The sequence below is a fragment of the Kogia breviceps genome, chromosome 3 (assembly GCF_026419965.1).
Source record: "Kogia breviceps isolate mKogBre1 chromosome 3, mKogBre1 haplotype 1, whole genome shotgun sequence".
Taxonomy (NCBI): Eukaryota; Metazoa; Chordata; class Mammalia; order Artiodactyla; family Physeteridae; genus Kogia; species Kogia breviceps.
Genome location: NC_081312.1, coordinates 38,735,221 through 38,762,993, shown reverse-complemented (window position 1 = coordinate 38,762,993; position 27,773 = coordinate 38,735,221). Strand labels below are relative to the sequence as shown.

General features: G+C 36.2%; 1 protein-coding gene across 4 annotated transcripts in view; it reads right to left on the bottom strand.

The window, feature by feature from the left end:
- The window catches only part of KCNH5 (potassium voltage-gated channel subfamily H member 5), a 325,149-nt gene that overhangs the window by 93,249 nt on the left and 204,127 nt on the right, over positions 1-27,773 (bottom strand). For all 4 annotated transcript variants that reach the window (XM_067028368.1, XM_067028369.1, XM_059059059.2 and 1 more), the window contains exon 8: positions 1,530-1,729. In XM_067028368.1, the coding sequence (XP_066884469.1) occupies positions 1,530-1,729 (200 nt within the window). The remainder of the gene's footprint in view (positions 1-1,529; positions 1,730-27,773) is intronic.

Here is a 27,773-nt window from a genome sequence, read left to right as displayed (position 1 = left end):
TATTATTCCATCAGTTTACTGGTGTTATCTGTCAACTACGATGAGACCCCACTGAATTTTCTGGAAAGAAACGCTTCTGACTGAGATAGTGATTGAGAAGGTAAATGGTTGCGTCCTGAGCTCAGTTTCATTGAATGTGGATCTCAGAGAATATCCTGCTTCTAGCGATTTAAACACTGACTCTCACATGCACCCCTCAGGAAGATCCTGTTCCTTCTTTAGATTCGCTCCCTACTAACCTTATATCAGTTCAGGTACACATTAATCAAATTCCACAGGTATGCAGTTTGTCCTTTTCCCCTCTGTGGTCACACATTCCACTTTAAGGGGCCATTTAACTGCATTTTGTAAAATGTCAAAAGAAGAGCAAATCTCACCCTCTTTCATAACTCTTCCACATAGCTAGCCTCCAGTATCTCACTTGCACTCTCTCTGAAGGCTTCCCTCCCTCAGCTCTTACCCTCAAGTCCATTCCCTTCATCTCCCCTCAATCCTCTGCTCCTAACACCTGCTCTGGCTTACAACTTCCTACTTGTTTCAAGAAATTCCCCTAACTAAACATCTACTTTTTTCATTGGCTCTTTCACTTTGACACTTAAAGGTGCTTGTTGAGCAGGTCTGAAAGAAAAACTACAAATCAACCTCATATGATTAAAAAAAAATAAAATTTGTGGGAAATGGCAAGGAAAGTTATGTGCTAGCTGATTATCATATGTTAAAAATCAGTACCTAAAAATAAAGCCTTCGCTGATAAATAGCTTAAGATTAGTTTTCTCTAAAAGTCTTATGTGCAAGCCCTACTTGTCATTCCCTATATTGGATGTGAATCAGCTGGGTGTAGGAAGTGAGAATTTATTTGATTTTGTTTATCATGAGGACGACTTTGGTTTCTTCTTTGCCCCTAATATGAGTTAGATGGGAAAAAATTTAAAGAGGTTCCATGAAAAGACAAGCAAGAAATTAGATATGACAGGTGGATTGCAAGGGTCATATCCATTTCATAGATTTGTGTAGGGAAAAAGGGAAAACAAAGAACTATAAGTTACATTATAGAACATATGACAGAGAGAAGAGAAATTTAAGTAGAGGGTAGAATAGAAGACATATAATCTTTTAGTTATAAGCAAGGAAGTTTCTTTCTGAATTTTAAATGGGCAAAATGTCAAAAGAGAAATCAAGAATAAAATCTAGCAAAAGAAATGGCAGCACAGTTAGCATTTTAGAGGAATGTGACAAATTACTCTGAGTGGTAATGAGAATGTTTTGAGGAAATGAAATAATTAGCTGTTTTCAGGAACCACAATTCCTAAATTGAGTTTGATGACTAGTACTAATTGATGGTTAATGGTTGAACATTTTCCACCTTCCAAGCACTAAATAATATGATTGACTGATATGTCACTTATGAAATACAGAGTAACATTTATAAGGCAATTATACAAGTAATATGTGAGTGGGAAAGCTATGGGCATCTGAAGATCCTATTGAAATAGAAAATAAATAACAATAATAATAATAATAACCCATACCTTTTCTGTGTCAATGCCTTTTGACATAGACCATGTTGAAACAATATAATCCATGACTCGTTCACTAAGGCCTTTGGGAACCTGATAGAGTTTCAGAAAGTCCCGTACATTATTCAGCATCTCGTGGTACCGGTTGGTGTTGGCATACATTTGCTGGAAAATTGTGGTAACATTTCCAAAAATAGTTGCATAAAGAAGAGCTGAAAGAGAAGAAATGATGAAAATAAATCAACTATCCCAAGTGAAAAAAAAAAAATGATGTGAATATTGGTGACATCAATGAATCACTTGACAGAGATGCCTTTATAAACTTTTCGGCATATGCATGGTAATCCTTGAGAAGAGTGCCCAGAATTTGATGTTCACTCAATAAGTGTTATCTTTAGTATGATAAACATGATTTTTTGAGTGAGCACTACTCTAGTCACTGTGGCAAAACATGAGAGTGGTTGATAGATTTCGTGAAGAATTAGATGATCCAAGGTTATGATTTGCCTAAGACATTCTTAGCCTTATGACTAAAGTTATCCTCCAGCCATGTCCTCCTGAATGAAGCCTAATCAATTTAAATTTTCGAGAGATTGATGATCCAGTTTAAAAATATATGCTCTTTCTTACTGCTTGCTTCGTCCAGCTTTTGGATTACTTCCCTGCTTATCAATATTTTTGACAGAACATCAGAAATATAGGGAGGGAAGACAAATCCAAGTGTTCCATTTCTAGAAGATTCTAGAGAGAAACAGGGTTGGAATTAACAGTTAAAATGAAACTTTGGGAGTGCCTGAAAATTCTAGTTATTAAATTTATGTCAGTAACCCAGTATCATAAGGCTTTTTTATTTCATTGTTTTAATTAAGAATAAAGTCAATTTACAAACAATTATTATTCATCTACAGTGGCTAGGAAAGGAATAGGGTTTTTTAAAGCCCCTGACTGCTACTCCCTCCCTCAACCCATAATTTACCAACTCTTCTCTCTCCAGATCTGGTCAGGTTACTAACGTTGACCTGATCTTGAAAAAGCTTTTAAAAGCAATTCAGTTCAGCCCCAGATCAACACACCCTCAATCACACACCACTCCCAGCCTATCTTGTCCCTTTGATTTTACTCCTTTGTTTAACAGTAAGCTCTTTTGAAAAGAAGGCAATATTTTATTCCCCTTAATATTCAGTAAACACAATGTTTAGTAACCACATTCATTCCATAAGCACTTCACAAATAAGTGGAATATCAGACAGTGATCACTTCCATTCTTGTTCCTCTAAGCATTTGAAAAATTACTCATCTAAACAAAAAGTATGGACTGTTTTATTTCACAGTTTGATCAACCAAATCCCACTTGATGGAATTAGTATAACAACAAGCCAGTGAAGCAAATTAAGATCTTCAATCTATTTTCAGAAAATCATTTGTTTTTAAAATAACAGTTGCTCTTTGAGTACAACAAATTATAATTTCACAATAGGAAGCTATGATTTTACAAGCATTTACTCAGTTCTTTTTGTTTGTTTGGGGTTTTTTTTGACTGTTATTTAGGGATTTTGGTGCCTGTGAAGAACAATTTTTAAGATAGATGATATTTTGTTAGAACTGAGTAGGAAGAATATAGTGCTGACACTTCCCATCTGGGTCTTTAAATCTTTGTTTATATTTAAAAACAACAAAAAAGTAGAGGTAATCACAGACTTAACATTCTATTCCATCATTGTTGGCATTAAGAAAGACGAACACAGGGCTTCCCTGGTGGCGCAGTGGTTGAGAATCCGCCTGCCGATGCAGGAGACACGGGTTCGTGCCCTGGTCCGGGAAGATCCCACATGCCGCGGAGCGACTGAGCCCGTGAGCCATGGCCGCTGGGCCTGTGCGTCCGGAGCCTGTGCTCCGCAACGGGAGAGGCCACAACAGTGAGAGGCCCGCATACCGCAAAAAAAAAAAAAAAAAAAAACAAACTAATGGTAAAAGAAACATGCAACAAATAGAATTTTGCATTGCCTGAAAAGAGACATAAAGAGGATTTATGTTTTTAAAATAATGAAGTTTTTAGAGGTTAATGAAATAATGCTACAATCATGTTTTTGAATACATAGTCCCCAGCTATTTTAAGTTGTCAGTAAATATCACAGAACTATTATTTTGACATGTTCAACTCATTTGGCTCCCTAAGATGCCTGTAATATGCTATATTTGCCAAAGTGTCTTACTACTGCCTTTTAGTTTAACAAATTACACACTTCATCTTTGGGGGTACATTAAATATGCACACATTCTAGTCATATGAAAAGCTTAAGTACTAAAATATGAATAAAACTGCCAATGTATTTAACGTTTTCAGCATTCATAAATGAAGAATACAATCAACATCCCATAAAGTTTGGTATATTACAAGGATATTTTCTGCCTCCAACTTTCATGTGAGTGTGGTGTCCTGCACTGGGTAGGACTAATCAAGGTCACAAATTAAGGTAAGACATTCAATTATATATATAATTATATGTATATAAGTATATATACATATATGTAACATACACATTATTATATATACATATATAGCATATACATAATTATATATATATAATTTTTTAGCTTGAAATGTTAAAAAAAATTATGCAGAAAGTTCATATACCCACATGTGCCCACATGTAGCTCTCTCAATTATGACATCTTACAGAACTATAGTAATTTATCAAAACCAGGCAATTGACAATGACACAATACAATTAACCAGACTATAGACATTATATTTCAGCATTTTTTTACATGCAGTCATTTTATTTGGTGTACAGCTTTATAAAATTTTATCACATGTACAGATCCATGTAATTTATGTAGATTTTTAAAAAGAGAAACCACTTCTTCCTTAAAAATATTTTCCACATTTAGGACTAGTACACATTTCATAAAATATAGTGACAGCAAGTATGATATTCCATAGTAAGCAAAAATACTGCTTCCCACCACAGTCTGTGTTCCCAGGATAAATGGGTACATCTTCAATGAAGAGTGACCCCGGCACATGACACACGATAATGAAAGAAATTGATCTTAGTAGAAACTAGCTCTATGCTGCTAACTCCCAAAGTAATACCTATCCCCTGAAGTACAGACACACAAGCCTTCTTGGATGTCTCATCGCCATTCAAATCTAACAAGTCCAAAAGAGAACTTATTTTACACCACCTTCTCTTCAACAACCAAATGCACTTTTCATCTCATTAAATTGTAAAGCCACACCTAGTTGCTCAGACCAAAACTAAAGCGTCATTCTTCAACTCATTCTTTGATTCATCTCCTACATCTACTCTATCAACAATTCCTATTGGCTCTGCCTTCAAACTAGAGCCTCAGTACAATCCCTTCCCACTACCTCTACCAGCATTCTTGCATCCTTTAAGAGTATATGCTTTTCCACTTACTAGCTATCTGTCTTTGGGCCAGTTACTAAATCTCTATAGGATTCTATTATTTCCTCTCTTATTACAACTTTACAGTTACTTTAGAATCTTTACAAAGGAGTTGTGCTAAATGATATAACATATAAATCAGTTTTTTAAAAGTCCAGTAGGGAGTAAATATACATGAAATGTTATGTATGTATCATCGTCGTTGTCATCAACATCATCATCATCATGGAAATAGCTCCCAAACAATTAATTTTTCACTCAGCAGAAAGAATATCCTGTTCCTTCAATACAACTCTCTACCCCCTTACTATACCTGTGCTCTTAATCTTATTTATCATTACTTTAATTTACATTTCACATTTATTTATTTGCTTGTTGATATCTACCTTCCCTATTAGAAATGTAAAATCTGTAAGTACAGGTCTGGACCTTGTCCTTTTTGCTCACTGCTGTATTTCCAGAGTACAGACCAGTTCCTGGAACATAATAGGTATTCAGATATTTTTTCCTGTAAGTTCACACACTAAAAGCCTAGGAAACATTTTTTCAGAAACATCCTTTTTTTCAAGTCAAACTTCACTACTGGTGATACAACAACATAGAAGGAATACACACTATTAATGCAAATGAGAGAATAAAATATTTAGAAGCTAAGGTGACACATACCTTGGCCATGTTAAGATAATAAATAAATTAAGAAGGCCTATTGTCATTCATCAAACATGAATGCTCATGCTTGGCCTGGCAAGTTTTGCAGAGTACTATTATAGAATTTTACCCTTTGAATGGGATGTCATAGACGTAATTTGCCTACTTTACTAGGAATAATTAGAATAATCTGTTAAAATTTGATAAGCCTTTTATATGCTCTCCTGTAGCCTTTTAAGCTTAAGACAACTTAAGACAAGCTAATTTTATAAGCTTATCACATTTAATGAATTGGTAATTCTGGCATATACACTAGTAAATGTCTTATCTAAAAAGTCTTATATTTTTCTTATTCACCACAAGGGGATTATTTTAAAGATAATTATGTTAGCTTAAAGATGGCTACAAATTTTCTGACACCCCTTCCATTGACAGGCAGGGTCTGTATTCCTTTCCCTTGAATCTAGGCATACTCTATAACTATTTTACTAATAGACTACGGTAACTATAATCATATGCCAATATCTGGGCCCAAGCCTTAAGAAACTAGAAACTTCCAATTCCTGTTAGAACACCTGCTCTTAGAATCTAGCTTCCGTGTTGTAAGGAAGCCCATTCTTCTAGAAAGTTCCACATGGAGAAGAATTATGGCCCCTGGTCAATAGTCTTGGCTGAGCTCCCAGCTAAGCACTGGTCTTAGGCTGAACAATTTAAAATACTGATATAAGAAGACATTTCTGGTAACAGGCTGTGCAGGTGGTTCAACCATCACTTCCCTTTCTATTTATATTCATATTTAATAAGGATAGTTAAGATAGGAAGGAAAATGTTCTATCAATCTATGATTGTATGTGCAGCACACAGCTTGACAACATCAGCTTACCAGCCAAGTATGTGGCTGAGCCAACTAAGAAGTGAATTTTTCAGACCAATTCAAGCCATCCCAGCTCATAACACATGGACCAGAAAGTCATGCCTTCCTAGACCTGCATAAGTTACAGATTAATGAGTGAAATAAATGGCTGTTCTAGATATAAGCCACTAATTTTGATTAGTTATGCAACTTTAATATTCTAATAAGTAGTTTTATTAATAGCCTAATAAAACAGATTGATTCTCAACTGATTAGAAAACCTGGGAGAGGAGGGTAGTGAGCTCCTTGCGATGCACATCAGAGCCTAAAAGCATATTTTAGAAAATGTTTTTTTAACATTTAATACATTTTAGTACTTAAAAACACCTATTATTTTTATAATATATACATTAAAGTCATGAATGAATGTTTAATGTTCTCAAAAAGAGACAAATTAAAAGATTGAATAATGCCATATAGCCAATCACAGATTTCACTATTCATTCATTATCATTTAATTCAGTACATATTTATTGAACACTTATTACATGCAGCCACTACAATAGTCACTAAGGATTCAACATGATCCCTGCTCTCAAATAGTATTCACTATTTCCTAATGAAAGGTATTAATCTTTATTTTTTATCAGGGCCCTTAATTTTATTTATTTATTTATTTTTAATTTTATTGGAGTATAGTTGATTTACAAAGTTGTGTTAGTTTCAGGTGTACAGAAAAGTGAATCAGTTATACATATAATTATATCCACTCTTTTTAAGATTCTTTTCCCATATAAGCCATTACAGAGTATTGAGTAGAGTTCCTGTGCTATACAGTAGGTCCTTATAGTAGTGTGTATATGTCAATCACAATCTCCCAATTTATCCCTCCCTCCCATTACCCCCGGTAACCATAAGTTTGTTTTCTACATCTGTAACTCTATTTCTGTTTTGTAGATAAGGTAATTTGTACACTTTTTTTTAGATTCCACATATAAGCAATATCATATGATATTTGTCTTTCTCTGTCTGACTTATTTCACTCAGTATGAAAACCTCTAGGTCCATCCATGTTGCTGCAAATGGCATTATTCTTTAATTCTCCCAACTCACATGCTTTGGAAGGAGGCTAATGATCATTTCCTTTGCATAGTTTACAAAAATTCACAAATAAACTTACAGCCATTCCAAGTATATAAACTAAATATAGTTTATTTCTCAAGGTTAAACAATTTGCCGAGTCAAACAAAAGCTATGTTTAGCTAATTAATTGTAACTCTGCCTCCACTCTTATGAGTTGCTCAGGATAACAGATCAGATGATGATATACAGTTCTCTGAATAAACTGTGTTTTCCAGTCACTTCATTTTGTTTGCTCCTTAGGTCAAGCTGCAGCCATTCATCTTCTTATTAATGATTTATATTTTTTAGACTTTTTGTGCCTGTTCAAGTTGACATCCAATATTTACTTTTCCTAATTATCTTTCTTTTATAAATATTGGCAAGTAATAATTGGCCTTAGACTAAGCAATTTAAAATATTGATATGAGAATTCATTTCTGGTAACCATTAAATCCACATAGGTGGTTTATCCATCATTTCCATTTCTATTTCTATTCACTAAAGTCCACCTTTAATAATGATTTTTAAGACATGGATGGAGAATATTCCACCAATGTATGATTTTATATGTATCACACAGCCTGCTAAAACATTTGAAATCACTCCAGTTGGCCTTAGAACAAAGTGAAGAAGCTGATCATCAGATCTCCAATTTCGAAGTTTTATTCTCCTTCCAGCTGTCTCATAATGGCTCCTGGTTTCCCTGGATGCTCTTTTGCAATTACCCATATATGTAAGCTGCCTCTAGGCATCCACTTATGAAACAGATATCTTCTCTTTCCCAGTCTTCACTTAATCCATGCCCCATTTCATCTAGTACCTGAACCATGCCAACTATTTTGTTAGAAATTAATCTCATTAATTGCTTTATATTAAGTGTTAAATACTGAAAACTATTTAATACAATATCCTTCTTAGGGACGTTGGAATTTTGAAGGAGGAATTCCACATAATACAGTGACTTGATTGAATCATTACTTGAATTAACTCTCAACTAGTAAGAAAAGTTGATACACAGAAGGGACCATTTTTTAAATTTATCAAAATTATAGCATAGTATTGGACACATTTCAACAGTTTACAGCTAATCCCATGATTATCATAAAAACTGACTACATCAAAATAGTTTCAATAATTATATGGCAATGACTATTATTTTTTATTGAAGTGTAGTTGATTTACAATACTATATTTGTTTCAGGTGTACAGCATAGTGATTTAGTATTTTTATAGATTATACTCCATTAAAAGTTATTACAAAATAATGGCTATAATTACCTGTGCTGTACAATACTTATCTATTTTATACATAGTAGTTTGTATCTCATATTCCTGTAACCCTAACGTGTCCCTCTCCCCTACCCACTCCCCAGTGGTAACCACTGGTTTGTTTTGTATATCTGTAAGTCTGTTTCTATTTTGCTCTATACATTCCTTTTATTTTTTTAGATTCCACATACAAGTGATACCAAATAGTACTTGTCTTTTTCTGTCTGACATATTTTACTAAGCATAATATTCTCTAGGTCCATCAATGTTGCTTAAATTGGCAGAATTTCATTCTTTTTTATGGCTGAATAATATTCTGTTGTATTTATACACCATGTATTCTTCATTTATCTGTTGATGGACACTTGGGTTGCTTCCATACCATGGCAATTGTAAAATAATGCTGCTATGAATATTGGGGTGCATGTATCTTTTCAAATTAGCATTATTGTTTTTTTCCAGGTACTCAGGAGTGGGATTGCTGGATCATGTGGTAGTTTTATTTTTCACTTTTTGGGAAACCTCCACACTGTTTTTGAGAGTGGGTATACCAATTTACTTTCCCACAAGTGTACAAGGGTTCCCTTTTCTCTACAACCTCGCCAACATTTGTTATTTGGAGACTTTCTTATGATGGCCATTCTGACTGATGGAAGGTGATATCTCATTTTGGTTTTGATTTGCATTTCTCTAATAATTAGTGATGCACATGTTTTCATGTGCCTGTTAGCCATCTGTATGTTTTCTTTGGAAAAATGTCTGTTCAGGTCTTTTACCAATTTTTGATTGACTTGTTTGGTTTTTTTGATATTGAGTTGTATGAGCTGTTTATGTATTTTTGGATATTAACCCCTTGCCAGTCATATCATTTGCAAATATTTTCTCCAATTCAGTGGGTTGTCTTTTATTTTGTCGATGGTTTCTTTTGCTGTGTAAAAGCTTTTAATTTTAATTAGGTCTCATTTGTTTACTTTGCTTTTGTTCCCTTTGCCTTAGGAGATAGATCCAAAAAAATATTATATCCAAGAGTGTTCTGCCTATTTTCTTCTAGGAGTTTCATAGTTTCGAGTCCTACATTTAGGTCTTTAGTCCATTTTTTTTTTTTGTGGTATGCGGGCCCCTCACTGTTGTGGCCTCTCCCGTTGCAGAGCACAGGCTCCGGACATGCAGGCTCCTTGGCCATGGCTCACGGGCCTAGCTGCTCCACGGCATGTGGGATCTTCCTGGACCGGGGCACGAACCCGTGTCCCCTGCATCGGCAGGCGGACTCTCAACCACTGCGCCACCAGGGAAGCCCCTTTAGTCCATTTTTGAGTTTATTTTTGTATATAGCGTGAGGAAATGTTCTAATCTCATTCTTTAACATGTAGCTGTCCAGTCTTCCTAGAGCCACTTGCTGAAGAGACTGTCTTTTCTCCATTGTATATTCTTGCCTCCTTTGTCAACGATTAATTTACCATAGTTGTATGGGTTAATTTCCATTCCATTGAACTATGTGTCTGTTTTTGTGGCAGAACCATAGTGTTTTGATTACTATAGTTTTGTAATAGAGACTGAAGTCAGGGAGGGTGATACTTATAGCTTTGTTGCTGTTTCTCAATATTACTTTGGCAATTCAGGATCTTTTGTGGCTCCGTATTGATTTTAGGATGCTTTGTTCTAGTTCTGTGAAAAATATCATGGGTATTTTAATATGGATTACATTAAATCCATAGATTGCTTTGAGTAGTATGGCCATTTCAACAGTATTAATTCTTCCAATCCAAGAGCACGGGATATCTTTCCATTTATTTGATCATCTTCAATTTCCTTCATCAATGTTCTTTGTTTTCAGAGTATAGGTCCTTCACCATCTTGGTTAAGTTTATTCCTAGGTATTTTATTCTTTTTGATATAATCCTAAAGGGGATAACATTCTCTTTCTGATAGTTCTTTATTGGTGGATAGAAAAGCAACAGATTTCTGCATATTAATCCTGTATCTTGCAACTTAACTGAATTCATTTATTAGTTGTATTTTTCAGGGTATTTATATATATTCTTATAGTATATCTTTTTTATTAAAAAAACTTTAAAACACAAGGAAACAACAATGGTGAGATTCAGATACTGCAGTGGTTCAATGATTTGATTCAGAAATTTTCTTTTGCCCTTCCAATTATAAAATGCAAACAACAGATCACTCTACCTAGTTGTAAGTCTACTTTTATCAGTTATAGAAAAGAAGAAAGGAAAAGAAAAAGAGAAAATATAGTAAGTACAGAATGGATTCACTGTGTTGAAAAATGGAATTTCTTTTACTTACAGCTATTCTCTGTTTATTTTGTACTAGATAGACATTTTCAATGTTTTCCAGTAATTTTCATTAATGCTTTTCATTAATGATACTTGCAAGCCACTTCTCTAATCTTTAGCACCAGAATATGAAAAGAAGCAATAAACAGAGGATAACATTAGATCACTTACTCTTTCTATATATCTATAAAGGGGGTATTACTATTATACTAATATGGGAACACTAAATACAAAACTTGAAATAGTATTAAAATATCTCTTTACCAAAACACAAGTATTATTGATCCAAGCCCCGAAGAGTAAAGTGGCACTGCCAACAACCTAAATAAACTGTTGAGGTCCCTAAGAACAGTATCTGTGGAATAGCCAAGAGCTTCTCAGGTATTCTGAAAAATAGTGTCATACCTGTCTTCTTGCTGAACCTCCGAATAATTTATTCTTGCTTCCAAATCTTTGTTCTTTCAGTTCCTTTGTGGTGGATCTCAAAATATGACCATATATTTTTCCTATCTTGGTATGCACATCTCTTTGCAATGAAACTTTACTGCTCCTCCCACCAAAAGGTGGAATCTACTTCCTTTAATCTGTGCTGGATTTATGACTTCCAGTAGAATAAGGCAGAGATGATATTATGCAATTTCCAGAGACATTAAGGGACTCACTTGTTTTGCTTTTGCTTTCTTTGAATGCTGTCTTGAGCCCATCATTCATGAGGAAGCCTGGAATGTACTGACAGCAAGATAGCAAGGATGGAGAGGTATAGTTATCCAGTGGTCCCAGCTGAACCTTGTCCCTAGCCAAGGTACCAACTATATGTAGCTACCTGAGGGAAATGAACTGAAGTACTAATTGTCCAGTCAACCAATAGAGTCATGAAAAATAATGAATCACTGTGGTATGAAGTCACTCCATCTTGGAGTCATTTCTTACACAGCAACAGATAACTGATACAAAGCCCTCTCCCTTTTCCTTCATCCTTCCTAAATCCCAGGCACTCTTTGGGGCTTATTATTTCCTTTATAAAACCTCTGATTATCCTAGGTAAAGGAATTTCTCCTATTTTTCTACAGAACCTATCAATACTTCATTCTTTAAAAGAGTAATTATATGCCTTGGTTTATATTTTTACATTCCCCTATATGTGTTAACATATCATGCTGTAAATATAGTGAAGTTCTTGAAAGCAATTACCTTTTAAACTCCTTTGTATCTGTCTATTGACAACATAGTTCCAAACACATAACTTCTGAACAAATGAAAAATATAAGTTGAATTAACTTTTAAGGTTCTCCTTATATAGCAAAGCAAACAGCAAGAACATAAGAACCATCCCAGGTCAAATCTGACTGAGAATATCATTAAAGTATTCTGATTTGCCAGTCTGAAGAGATGGAAGGCAAAAAACAAAACAGCTATTAAGAGGTATAAATCACAAAAGTTATTGCTACAGTGAAAATTATCTGCTAATATTCTAATACCAAGAAATTAGAACCTGAGGACATAGGTTACTGGAACTTAGTAGTTTATGAAAAATAAATATATTCTAAGTCATAGTATAATATTGTGGATAAAGGTATCATCAGAAATTAATCAAGAAAATATCTCTATACTAAGTATGGGTTAGAAGTTTAAATGGATATAGTTTAGACAAATTATTCAATTTCTTGGAAGTTATACTATGACATTATAAAATGAGCACACAAAAATGATCACTGAAGTGTTGTTTATAATATGTGAAAAAAGTAAAATGTTCAAAAATAAATATTAGGTGATACAAATGATGGCACAACAATACAACTGAAAATTAGGAAGTCATTATGATGGGGATTTCTGGGAATATATCTGAAAAAAGTAAAAGCATATTTTTATTATAAAAAGTTTTCTTAATTTCATTATTTGTAATATTATACCTGTGGATATGTGTATGGAGGGTTGATTTATGGGTATACATAGAAAAGTGACTAGAAGGATGTTTATAAAATGTTAACAGTTCTTATATTTAGGCAATAGGATTTGGGGTGATTTTGATGTTCTTTAAACTTCAGCATTACTTAATATTTGTAATAAGCATAAAGAAGTGCCAAAATTTGCAAAAAGAGTAAGTTACTTGTATTTCTTAAAATGGTAGAAGCCATAAATCTTTTTAGAGAGCAATTAGATTAATTCCCAGGGGACATATACATAAAAGATCATCAAGAAATCTGAGATGCTAATGGTGATAGCAAACCTTTACTTAGTACTTGTTATGAGCTTTATGTACATTATCTCACCAAATTCACACAATCACCCTAAGTTACTATTTTATCTTCATTGTAAAATATAAGGAACACATTCAGGAAATTAATCTGCCCAGAATCAGATCAGAGCTTCAGTCTCAACAACTACACAACCTAACACCCTTATCAGCTTTAAGATTGATGTTGCAACTAATAATTATTCTACCCCACAGCAGACTTCTGTAGCCAATATTAATTGCTTACTAATCATAGATCTGACCAAAAGTTCTTAAGTGTAAACATCAGATCTCAAATAATTAGGCACCCCCAAGGACTAGAATATAGACCAAGTAGAAACAGCATGCACCCCTTAAATGATAAGTACCAAGAGATATTCTGGGCCCATCACTAAACTAGGATATGGTTGAATACAGGCAAAAGCCCTTAAATCTGCTATGGTTGCAACATTACTCAAATAGCATTTAATGCAGTAGAAAAGAAAATTTATTGAGTAATATCTCTGTAACATAAAAAGGAAATTTTTAGTTTACTCTGCTTATGCTTATTCACTGTGATACACTATTAAACACTATGATACACATCAACATTACTCAGGAATTAATGTTTATTTTGAGAGAAATAAAAATTTAAGAAAATTGGATACATACTTAGTAATGGAATTTCTAATTTGTGAATCTTAGAAGGCAAAAGACCCAGGGAACATGAGTAATACAAATCTAACATTTATAATCTGCCCATAATCATCCTCAAATTACATATATGCTTACATCTATAAGCTCCCCATCATCCTGATGATGATGATGGGGAGATTAAATTGTATATTCAATTGTATCAAATTGTATATTCTTAAGTCAGTGCTGCATCCGTTAGCACTCGATCAAAATCTAGTTTAGGTGCTCTGTCATCAATGTTTAATGATGTAACAACCTTCATAGGCCCCTCCTTCCATTTTTCTCAAATATTATGGTCAGCCCACTGAACTCAGGAACAAATAAATGTCTTTTATCAGCAGTCTTTGAACACCTTCTTTAAAGCACTGGGCAGAGTAAATTGCCCAGGTCTAGGGATCTGTGTGCTTGTCGCTATTCTCCTGCTTCCTTCTAATTTGGAAACTGCACTAAACATCAAGTTTCCAAAACAGATAAAGAGGATTTGGGATTGTGGAATACAGGTTTCATTTTGGAGCTAGAAAAGGAGATGAGATATTGTAATTTCATTCTGTGAGCATTTCCTCAATGCATATAACCTATAAACCCTTTACATAGTGGAAATGAAAACAAAGTTACAGCTTTTCAAAGGTAAAACTCTGAATAGTTTTGTCTGGCAGACATTTTGGTCAAGAGCACCACTGATCTTCTCAGCTCCATTGTTGGCTCCAATCTCTATATGACCCATTTATAAAATCACTTACCAAAGAGCTTTTCATTCTGCCTTCAGAATAGCTCAAACTCATAGTCTCCTTCCTATTAAAGGTCCCAGAATCTGGTCTTTTCATCCTATTGATAGGTTACCACAAAACTTTCCTAGCTGTTCTATCTTCAGTCTCTGTTACAATACAGTCGGCACATGGCCACCTGGAAAAATTTCCTAAAATACTAAAATGCTGTGATTTTATTTTTCTCCATAAAAATGTTTAATGTATACACATAGCCTTTAAGGTAAAGGCACTCTGAGAGAACCTATGGGATCTATACAATGGGGAAAAGTCTCTATCTGCCAGACTCAGTACTTTGTATTTCTTCCATAAACTAATTTATCACTTCCCTACCTACACTGAGCTATGAAAGAAGAAACCACATCCTTAACTTCTTTTCCAACCAAGTCAGAGTTTTGCTCAGTGAATGAACTTGGCTATAAATAAAGGGATGGGAGGCTGGATTTTTCTGACTCTGTATCTCTCTAGCTGCCTGTATGGTACCTGAATGATCTTACTACCTATTAAAATTTCATGTAATGCATAGCAAATGATTCATCAAAGGATAGGCAATATATCCTTAAATAAATTTATTCTTTAAGCTCTTTTTTTTTTTTGCGTTACGCAGGCCTCTCACTGTTGTGGCCTCTCCCATTGCGGAGCACAGGCTCCGGACGCGCAGGCTCAGCAGCCATGGCTCACGGGTCCAGCCGCTCCCCGGCATGTGGGATCTTCCCGGACCGGGGCATGAACCCGTGTCCCCTGCATCGGCAGGCGGACTCTCAACCACTGCGCCACCAGGGAAGCCCTTCTTTAAGCTCTTTAATGCAGAGCCAGTATCATCTACTTCCTTCATAATCCCTAAGAATAATTAGAATATTCTTCAACAAAGTGGGTTACTGACAAAAGTGGCGAACTAACATGAAAAAATTACAGCAGCTAAACGACTTTGTCCCTTATGGTGAAATGGCATAATTAATTTGTGTCTGTATAGAAGACATGAAATTGTATACACATGATTAAAACTTCTAAGAAGGTGTTTTAGCTATTTTATAATTATATTTAGGCCTTTTTTGCATTGGCCAATAATCAGAGTATGCATCAACATATCAAGCATACATATATTAAGTGCTTACTGCGTGTAAACAATGTGAAGCATTATGGGAGATATAGGGATATACAATTCTATATACATATTTTTATTTTTTAACTAATACTTGAAGCAATTTGATTGTAAAAATCTATGCTTAACAATGATTATGACTTTTTTCATATTTCTTAAAAATCTTCTAAACAATGCATCAGAAATCTGATATCAACACTGTAAGAAGCCTGATCATTAAATAACAATACATTTGGCAAAATGCCCTGAAGAGTCAATATGATCAAAACTAAACAGGTTGACCTCACTTTCTTACTGAAACTGTTCTACATTAAAATCTTGGGTCAGTCTCATCATCACTGACTTAACATTGCCCTTAACAACTTTTATTACTCTTTTCCCTTTAAGTAATGCCTATCTCCTTCATATTTAAGACACACAGCTCCTCTACTGGCTTTTGTCTTCTCCATCATCTAAAGTGTCTGTACAATTAATCAGTCAAACCTAGACCTTTCTGAGAGTGAAAGAGAGCAATCTTATTAGTTATGCTGGGACAGCAGGGCTAAGGAGGGCTGTCCCAGGTAAACTAGGCACACCATGGGTGACTCCACCTTTATTCCAATTCCTCTTTCTATGCCCCTTCCCTCATTACAAGAGACAAGGTCTACGGGCAACTGATGATCATTTGCATCAAAGCTCACTCTGTGAGGAATTCTGTCCATTCATGGGATCTCAACTAACATCTGAACTCATATATTTTCCCTGTTTACGTGCCCTACCATCTCGTGTTGCAAGGGCTTACACAATCACTTTATTGGATGACTGTAGCTCTCAGACGACCCGATGTGATGCTTAAAAGGAATCATGTCATTTCCTCCTGGTCTAGAGTATTACTGTTTGCAAAATTCCTTTTTACATTCATCTGAGTAGGCATAAAGTATAAAACCAAGGCTCTAGAAACTGAAACCACTATGGGTTTATTTTGCTGACCCTGAGGGTTTAAAGTTAACAGAGAATTTTCTTTTTTAATAAACAATTGCCTCTGATTTTTTTTTTTTAAAGAAGATATTGGGAGTAGGAGTTTATTAATTAATTATTTATTTTTGCTGTGTTGGGTCTTCGTTTCTATGTGAGGGCTTCCTCTAGTTGTGGCAAGCAGGAGCCACTCTTCAGCACAGTGCACAGGCCTCTCACTATTGCGGCCTCTCCTGTTGCGGAGCACAGGCTCCAGATGTGCAGGCTCAGTAGTTGTGGCTCACGGGCCCAGCCACTCCACAGCATGTGGGATCCTCCCAGACCAGGGCTCGAACCCATGTCCTCTGTATTAGCAGGCAGATTCTCAACCACTGCGCCACCAGGGAAGCCCGAGAATTTTTTTAAATATATGAGTGAGATGAGAAAAGTATTTTCTAGAGAAGGCAAAATGAGTTAGTCAAGGTGTAAGGAATTTGATTTCACAGTGCAGTCCAAAATTTGCAACTGTATTCTTTTGGAACACTATAATTCCCTGTGACTGTAACAGATGTTTGTCTTAAAAAAGTTTTCTGGATCAAATAAGTTTAACATTAGTTCTCCCTCTGGGAGAGTCCCAATTCACATTACCATATCACAATGCATATAACCATATCAAAAGCTCTGAGAAATCTTGCAGTAAAGACACCATTTTTCATACGTGTTTGTTCTTGGAACGCTTTTTGTTCATTAAAAAGCTACTAAGAGAGACCTTGAAGATGGCAGAGGAATAAGATGTGGAGCTCACCTTTCTCCCCACATATACATCAGAAATACATCTACATGTGGAACAACTCCTACAGAACACCTACTGAATGCTGGCAGAAAACCTCAGACTTCCCAAAAGGCAAGAAATTCCCCATGTCCCTGCGTAGGGCAAAAGAAAAAAGAAAAAACAGAGACAAAAGAATAGGGACGGGACCTGCACCTTGTGGAGGGAGCTGTGAAGGAGGAAAAGTATCCACATACTAGGAAGATCCTTCACTGGCGGAGACAGGGGGTGCTGGGGGGAAACTTCGGAGACACACAGGAGAGCGCAGCAATAGGAGTGCAGAGGGAAAAGTGGAGAGATTCTGCACAGAGAATTGGTGCCAACCAGCACTCACCAGCCCAAGAGGCCTGTCTGCTCACCCACCAGGCTGGGTGGGGGCTGGGAGCTAAGGCTCGGGCACCACAGCTAGCCGGGAGGGAGTCCGGAAAAAAGTCTGGACCTGCCTAAGAGGCAAGACACCATTGTTTCAGGGTGCATGAGGAGAGGGGATTCGCAGCACGGCCTAAATGAGCTCAAGACGGGTGTGAGCCACGGCTATCAGTGCAGACACCAGAGATGGGCATGAAATGCTAAGGCTGCTACTGCAGCCACCAAGAAGCCTGTGTGCAAGCACAGGTCACTATCCACACTTCCTCCCGCTGGGAGCCCGTGCAGCCCACCACTGCCAGGGTCCCGTGATCCAGGGACAACCTCCCTGGGAGAAGGCACAGTGCAGATATTTTTTTTTCCTTTTATTTGTTTTGAGTGTATCTGTATGCTTCTTTGTCTGATTTTGTCTGTATAGCTTTGCTTTTACCATTTGTCCTAGGGTTATGTCTGTACGTTTATTTATTTATTATTTTTTAGTAAAGTTTTAGTGCTTGCTATTATTGGTGGATTTGTTTTTTGGGTTGTTGCTCTCTTCTTTCTTTCTTTTTTTTTCTGTTTTCTTTTTTTTGACTTTTGACTTTTTTATTTTTAATAATTTTTTAAAATTTCTTATTTTAATAACTTTATTTTATTTCATTTCTTCCTTCCTTCCTCCCTTCCTTCCTCCTTCCCTCCCTCCCTCCCTCCCTCCCTCCCTCCCTCCCTCTCTCTCTCTCTCTCTCTCCTCTCTCTCTCTCTCTCTTTCTTCTTCCTTCCTTCCTTCCTTCCTTCCTTCCTTCCTTCCTTCCTTCCTTTCTTTCTTTCTTTCTTTCTTTCTTTCTTTCTTTCTTTCTTTCTTTCTTTCTTTCTTTCTTTCTTTCTTTCTTTCTTTCTTTCTTTCTTTCTTTCTTTCTTTCTCCCTTTTCTTCTGAGCCATGTGGCTGACAGGGTCTTGGTGCTCTGGCCAGGAATCAGGTCTGTGCATCTGAGGTGAAAGAGCTGAGTTCAGAATACTGGTCCACCAGAGACCTGCCGGCTCCAAATAATATCAAATAGCGAAACCTCTCCCAGAGATCTCCATCTCAACGATAAGACCCAGCTCCACTCAATGACCAGCAAGCTACAGTGCTGGACACCCTATGCCAAAGAACTAGCAAGACAGGAACAGAACTCCACTCATTAGCACAGAAGCTATCTAAAATCAAAATAAGGTCACAGCAACCCAAAACACACCACCAGACATGGTCCACCCCAAAAGAAAGACAAGATCCAAGCTTATTCAACAGGATACAGGCACCAGTCGTCTCCACCAGGAAGCTACTGGGGGCAGAGAGCAAAAACAATGGGAACTATGAACCTGCAGCCTGTGAAAAGGAGATCCTCAAACACAGTAAGTTAAGCAAAATTAAAAGACAGAGAAACACACAGCAGATGAAGGAGAAAGGTAAAAACCCACCAGGCCAAACAAATGAAGAGGAAAGAGGCAGTCTACCTGAAAAAAGAATTCAGACTAATAATAGTAAAGATGATACAAAATCTTAGAAATAGAATGGAGAAAATACAAGAAACATTTAACAAGGACATAGAAGAACTAAAGAGCAAACAAACAATGATGAGCAACACAATAAATGAAAATCAAAATTCTTTAGAAGGAATCAATGTTGGAATAACTGAGGAAGAAGAACAAATAAGTGACCTGGAAGATAAAATAGTAGAAATTACTACTGCAGAGCAAAATAAAGAAAAAAGAATGAAAAGAATTGAGGACAGTCTCAGAGACCTCTGGAACGATATTAAACACACCGACATTCAAATTATAGGGGACTCAGAAAAAGAAAAGAAAAAGAAAGGGACTGAGAAAATATTTGAAGAGATTATAGTTGAAACCTCCCTAATATGGGAAAGGAAATAGTCAATCAAGTCCAAAAAGAGCAGAAAGTCCCATACAGGATAAATTCAAGGAAAAACATGCCAAGACACATATTAATCAAACTATCAAAAATTAAATACAAAGAAAAAATATTAAAAGCAGCAAGGGAAAAACAACAAATAACACACAAGGGAATCCCCATAAGGTTAACACCTCATCTTTAAGCAGAAACTGCAAGCCAGAAGGGAGTTGCAGTACATATTTAAAGTGATGAAAGAGAAAAACCTACATCCAAGTTTACTCTACCCAGCAAGGATCTCATTCAGATTTGATGGAGAAATTAAAACCTTTACAGACAAGCAAAAGCTAAGAGAATTCAGCACAACCAAACCAGCTTTGCGACAAAGGCTAAAAGAACTTCTCTAGAAAGGAAACATAAGAGAAGGAAAAGACCTACAATAACAAACTCAAAACAATTAAGAAAATGGTAATGGGAACATACATATTGATAACTACCTTAAATGTAAATGGATTAAATGCCCCAACCAAAAGACACAGGCTGAATGGATACAAAAACAGGACCCATATATATGCTGCCTACAAGAGACCCACTTCAGACCTAGGGACACATACAGACTGAAAGTAAGGGGATGGAAAAAGATATTCCATGCAAATGGAAATCAGAAGAAAGCTGGAGTAGCAATTCTCATATCAGACAAAATAGACTTTAAAATAAAAACTATTACAAGAGACAAAGAAGGACACTACATAATGATCAAGGGATCGATCCATGAAGAAGATATAACACTTGTAAATATGTATGCACCCAACATAGGAGCACCTCAATACATAAGGCAAATACTAACAGCCATAAAAGGGGAAATTGACAGTAACACAATCATAGTAGGGGACTTTAACACCCCACTTTCACCAATGGACAGATCATCCAAAACGAAAATAAATAAGAAAACACAAGCTTTAAATGATATATTAAACAAGATGGACTTAATTGATATTTGTAGGACATTCCATACAAAAACAGCAGATTACACTTTCTTCTCAAGTGCCATGGAACATGCTCCAGGAGATCATATCTTGGGTCACAAATCTAGTGGCGGTAAATTTAAGAAAACTGAAATCATATCAACTGTCTTTTCTGGCCACAATGTTGTGAGACTAGATGTTAATTACAGGGAAAAATCTGTAAAAAATACAAAAACATGGAGGCTAAACAATACACTACTAAATAATCAAGAGATCACTGAAGAAATCAAAGAGGAAGTCAAAAAATACCTAGAAACAAATGAGAACTGAAAACACAATAACCCAAAACCTATGGGATGCAACAAAAGCAGTTCTAAGAGGGAAGTTCATAGCAATACAATCCTACCTCAAGAAATAAGAAACATCTCAAATAAACAACCTAACCTTGCACCTAAAGCAATTACAGAAAGAAGGACAACAAGAAAAACCCAGGGCTTCCCTGGTGGCGCAGTGGTTGAGGGTCCACCTGCCGATGCAGGGGACATGGGTTCGTGTCCCAGTCCGGGTAGATCCCACATGTCGTGGAGCAGCTGGGCCCGTGAGCCATGGCCGCTGAGCCTCTGCATCCAGAGCCTGTGCTCTGCAACAGGAGAGGCCACAACAGTGACAGGCCCCCATACCACAACAAACAAACAAACAAACAAAAACCCAAAGTTAGCAGGAGGAAAGAAATCATAAAGATCAGAGGAATGGAAGGGAAGGTGGCCAGCACTTTCCCTGTCCACTTAGGCACCTGGGAGCCTCTTGGGCTCCCAGGCCTAATCCTCTGCCCTCGGACCATCCATCCTACTGTACAGATCCCAAGCATTGCCCCTACACCCCCACCCAGGGCCCTACCTCTACACTCAGAGACACCCCTCTGAGACCCCTTCCAGCTTTGCTGGGCCTAAACCCCACCCACACACCCTTACCCAGGGCCTTACCTCCAAACTCCAGAACTCCATACTCCAGAGGCCCACCTTTGGACATGCTGCCTCTCCCCTTCCATGCAGGTCCTAAGCAGAGGCCTCACCCCATGCTTGAATGTCACCCTGCTTAGGCCCCATTCCACCCTAAACCCCACCCCTGGATAACTTCCACCCCCCATCTAAACTCTGCCTTCCCTAGCCAAGGCCTTTTATTTTTCGTCTTCTTTTAGGTTGGAGTTCTGTTTTACCTTATTGTTGATACATTTATATATTTTTTTCTAAATACATCTTTTATTTTTCTAATTTTATTTTATTCTTTGTAAGTTGTTATTGTTCTGCTTTCTTTTTCTTTCTTTTTTCTGTTGTGGTTTTGTCTTGTTGCAACAACTTGCAGTTGTTTCAATTCTATTTTTATTTTTCCTAATATATTTTTTATCTTTCTAATTTTATTTTATTCTTTGTTATTGTACTGCTCCGTTTTTCCTTTTTTTTTTAAATGTACCATGTGGCATGTGGGATATTGGTTCCCAGGCTGGAGGTCAGGCCCAAGCTCCTGTGGTGGGAGTGCTGAGTCCAAACCACTAGACTAACAGAGAACTTCAGACGCCAGGGAATACTAATCAGAGTGAGGCCTCCCGGAGTTCTTCATCTCGGCACAAAGACCTAGCTCTAACCAACTGCCTTCAAAATCCACTGCTGAATGCCTCAGGCCAAACAACCAGTAAGACAGGAATACAGCCCCACCCATTTAAAAAAAAAACAAAAAAACATGAAACGACAAAAAAATACATTACAGACGAAGGAACAAGGTAAAAACCTACAAGACAAAATAAATGAAGATGAATAGGGAACCTAACTGAATTCTTTTTGAAATAATTACTTTTTCAAAAATAGTAAACATGATCCAAAATCTTGGAAACATAATGGAGAAAAAAAAAAAAGAAACATTTAACAAGGATATAGAAGAACTAAAGAGAAAACAAACAGTGATGAATAACACAATAACTGAAATTAAAAATTCTCTGGAAGGAATCAATAGCAGAATAACTGAGGCAGAAGAATGGATAAGTGAGCTAGAAGATAAAATGGTGGAAATAACTGCCAGGGAGCAGAATAAAGAAAAAAGAATGAAAAGAATTGAGGACAGTCTCAGAGACCTCAGGGACAACATTAAACGCACCAACATTCAAATTATAGAGGTCCCAAAAGTAGAAGAGAAAAAGAAAGGGTCTGAGAAAATATTTGAAGAGAGTATAGTCAAAAACTTCCCTAATAAGGGAAAGGAAGTAGTCAATCAAGTCCAGGAAACACAGAGAGTTCCATACAGGATAAACCCAAAGAGAAACACAGCAAGACACATATTAATAAAACTATCAAAAATTAAAAACAAAGAAAAAATATTAAAAGCAACAAAGGAAAAGCAACAAATAACATACAAGGGAATCCCCATAAGGTTAACAGTTGACCTCTCAGCATAAACTCTGCAAGCCAAAAGGGAGTGGCACAATATATTTAAAGTGATGAAATGGAAAAAAATCTACAACCAAGATTACTCTACCTGGCAAGGATGTGAATCAGATTCAACAGAGAAATTAAAAGGATTACAGACAAGCAAAAGCTAGGAGAATTCAGCACCACCAAACCGGCTTTACAACAAATGCTAAAGGAACTTCTCTAAGTGGGAAACACAAGAAAAGAAAAAGACCCACAGAAACCAACCCAAATCAATTAAGAAAATGGAAATAGGAACATACATATGGAGAATCACCTTGAATGTAAATGGATTAAATGCTCCAACCAAAAGACATAGACTGGCTGAATGGATACAAAAACAAAACCCTTATATATGTTGTCTACAAGAAACCCACTTCAGACGTAGGGACACATACAGAGTGAAAGCAAGTGGGTGGAAAAAGATACTCCATGCAAATGGAAATCAACAGAAATCTGGAGTAGCAATACTCATATAAGACAAAATGGACTTTAAAATGAAGACTATTATAAGAGCTAAGGAAAGACACAATATAATGATCAAGGGATCAGTTCAAGAGGAAAATATAATAATTATAAATATTCATGCACTCAGCATAGGAGCACCTCAATATATGAGGCAAATGCTAGCAGCCATAAAAGGAGAAATCTAACACAATAATAGTGGGGGAGTTTAACACTCCACTTACACCAATAGATCATCCAGACAGAAAATAAATAAGTAAACACAAGCTTTAAATGACAAAATAGACAAAATAGACTTAATTGATAGTTTTAGGACATTCCACTCAAAAGCAGAAGAATACATTTTCTTCTCAAGTGCACATGGAACGTTCTCTAGAATGGATTACATCTTGGGTCACAAATCAAGCCTTGGAAAATTTAAGAAAATTGAAATTGTATCAAGCATCTTTTCCAACCACAACACTATGAGATTAGAAATCAATTACAGGAAAAAAGCAGTAAAAGACACAGATTCACGGAGGCTAAACAGTGTGCTGCTAAATAACCAAGAGATCACTGAAGAAATCAAAGAAGAAATTTAAAAATACCTAAAAACAAATGACAATGAAAACATGACAATCCAAACCTATGTGACACAGCAAAAGCAGTTCTAAAAGGAAGTTCACAGCAATTCAAGCTCACCTCAAGGAACAAGAAAAATCTCAAATAAACAATCTTACCTTATACCTAAAACAACTAGAAAAAGAAGAACAAAGAAAACCCAGTTAGTAGAAGGAAAGAAATCATAAAGATCAGATCAAAAATAAATGAAAAGGAAATGAAGGAAACAATAGCAAAGATCAATAAAACTAAAAGTTGGTTCTTTGAGAAGACAAACAAAATTGATAAATCTTTAGCCAGACACACAAAGAAAAAAAGGGATAGGACTCAAATCAATAAAAGGAGAACTGAAAATGGAGAGATTACAACTGACACCACAGACACACAAAAGATCATAAGAGACTACTACAAGCAACTATATGCCAATAATATGGACAACCTGGAAGAAATGGACAAATTCTTGGAAAAATACAACTTTCCAAGATTGAACCAGGAAGAATTAGAAAATACAAACAGACCAATCACAGGTGATAAAATTGAAACTATAATTTTAAATCTTCCAACAAACAAAAGTCCAGGAACAGATGGCTTCACAGGCGAATTCTATCAAACATTAAGAGAAGAGTTAACATCTATCTTCTCAAACTCTTCCAAAAAACTGCAGAGGGAGGAACACTCCCAAACTCGTTCTACAAGGCCACCATTACTCTGATACCAAAACCAGACAAAGATATCACAAAAAAAGAAAATTATACACCAGTATCACTGATGGACATAGACGCAAAAGTCCTCAACAAAATACTAGCAAACAGAATCCAACAGCACATTAAAAGGATCATACACCATGATCAAGTGGGATTTAACCAAGGGATTCTTCAATATACACAAATCAATCAATGTGATACACCATATTAACAAATTGAAGAATAAAAAACATATGATCATCTCAATAGATGCAAAAAAAGCTTGTGACAAAATTCAACACCATTTATGATAAAAACTCTCCAGAAAGTGGGCATAGAGGGAACCTATTCAACATAGTAAAAGCCATATACAACAAACCCAAAGCAAACATCATCCTCAATGGTGAAAAACTGAAAGCATTTCCTGTAAGATCAGGAACAAGACAAGGATGACCACTCTTGTCACGATTATTCAACATAGTATTGGAAGTCCTAGCCACAGCAATCAGAGAAGAAAAAGGAACACTAACTGGAAAAGCAGAAGTAAAACTGTCACTGTTTGCCAATGACATGATACTATACATAGAAAATCCTAAAGATGCCAACAGAAAACTACTAGAACTCATCAATTAATTTGGTAAGGTTGCAGGATACAAAATTAATGCACAGAAATCTCTTGCACTCCTATACACTAACAACGAAAGATCAGAAAGGGAAGTTAAGGAAAAAATCCCATTTACCACTGCAACAAAAAGAATAAAATACCTAGGAATAAACCTACCTAAGGAAGCAAAAGACCTGTACTCAGAAAACTATAAAACTCTGATGAAAGAAATCAAAGATAACATAAACAGATGCAGAGATATACCGTGCTCCTGGACTGAAAGAATCAATACAGTGAAGATAACTATACTACCAAAAGCAATATACAGGTTCAATGCAATCCCTTTCAAATTACCAATGGCATTTTTCACAGAACTAGAACCAAAAAAATTTACAATTTGTATAGAATCACAAAAGACCCTGAATAGCAAAAGCAATCTTAAAAAGAAAAACAGAGCTGGAGGAATCAGGTTCCCTGACTTCAGACTATACTACAAAGCTACAGTAATCAAGACAGTATCATACTGGCACAAAAACATAAATATAGATCAATGCAACAGGATAGAAAGCCCAGAGATAAACCCACACACATATGGTCACCTTATCTTTGACAAAGGAGGCAAGAATATACAATGGAGAAAAGAAAACCTCTTCAATAAGCGGTACTGGTAAAAATGGACAGCTTCATGTAAAAGAATGAAATTAGAGCACTTCCTAACACCATACACAAAAATAAACCCAAAATGGATTAAAGAACTAAATGTAAGGCCAGACACTATAAAACTCTTACAGGAAAACATAGGCAGAACACTCTATAACATAAATCACAGCATGATCATTTTAGACCCACCTCCTGAGTAAGGGAAATAAAAACAAAAATAAACAAATGAGACCTAATGAAACGTAAAGCTTTAGCACAGCAGAGAAAACCATAAACAAGACGAAAAGACAACCCTCAGACAACCCTCGAATACAGATTTGCAAACGAAGCAACTGACAAAGGATTAATCTCCAAAATATACAAGCAGCTCATGCAGCTGAATATCAAAAAAACAAACAACCCAATCCCCAAAATGGGCAGAAGACCTAAATAGACATTTCTCCAAAGAAAACATAAAAATGGCCAACAAATACATGAAAAGATGCTCAACATCACTAATCATTAGAGAAATGCAAATCAAAACCAGAATGAGGTATCACCTTACACCGGTCAGAATGGCCATCATCAACAAATCTACAAACAATAAATGCTGGAGAGGGTGTGGAGAAAAGGGAAACCTCTTGAACTGTTGGTGGGAATGTAAATTGATACTATGGAGAACAGTATGGAGGTTCCTTAAAAAACTAAAAATAGAACTACCATATGACCCAGCAATCCCACTACTGGGCGTACACACTGAGAATACCATAATTCAAAATGATACATGTACCACAATGTTCATTGCAGCACTATTTACAATAGCCAGGACATGGAAGCAACCTAAGTGTCCATCAACAGATGAATGGATAAAGAATATGTGGCATATATATATACATATAATGGAATATTAGCCATGAAAATGAACAAAATTAAGTTATTTGTAGTGAGGTGGATGGACCTAGAATCTGTCATACATAGTGAAGTCAGTCAGAAAGAGAAAAACAAATAATGTGTGCTAACACATATATATGGAATTTAAAAAACAGTACTGATGAACCTAGGGGCGGGGCAGGAATAAAGACACAGACGTAGAGAACAGACTTGAGGGCATAGTGGGGGAAGCAGAAGCTGAGATGAAATGAGACCGTAGCATTGACATATATACACTACCAAATGTAAAATGGATGGCTAGTGGGAAGCTGCTGCATAGCACAGGAAATCAATTTGTGCTTTGTGACGACCTAGAGGGATGGAATAGGGAGGGTGGAGGGAGGCTCAAGAGGGAGAGAATACGGGGATATATGTATACATATAGCTGATTCACTTTGTTGTACAGCAGAAAGTAACACAACATTGTAAAGCAATTATACTCCAATAAAGATATGGAAAAAAAAGATGCAGTTAAAAACAGAAAAAAAAATTTTTTTAAAGGTCTAGGCAGTGGCTGAGAGCAAGGTGAAGAATAGTAT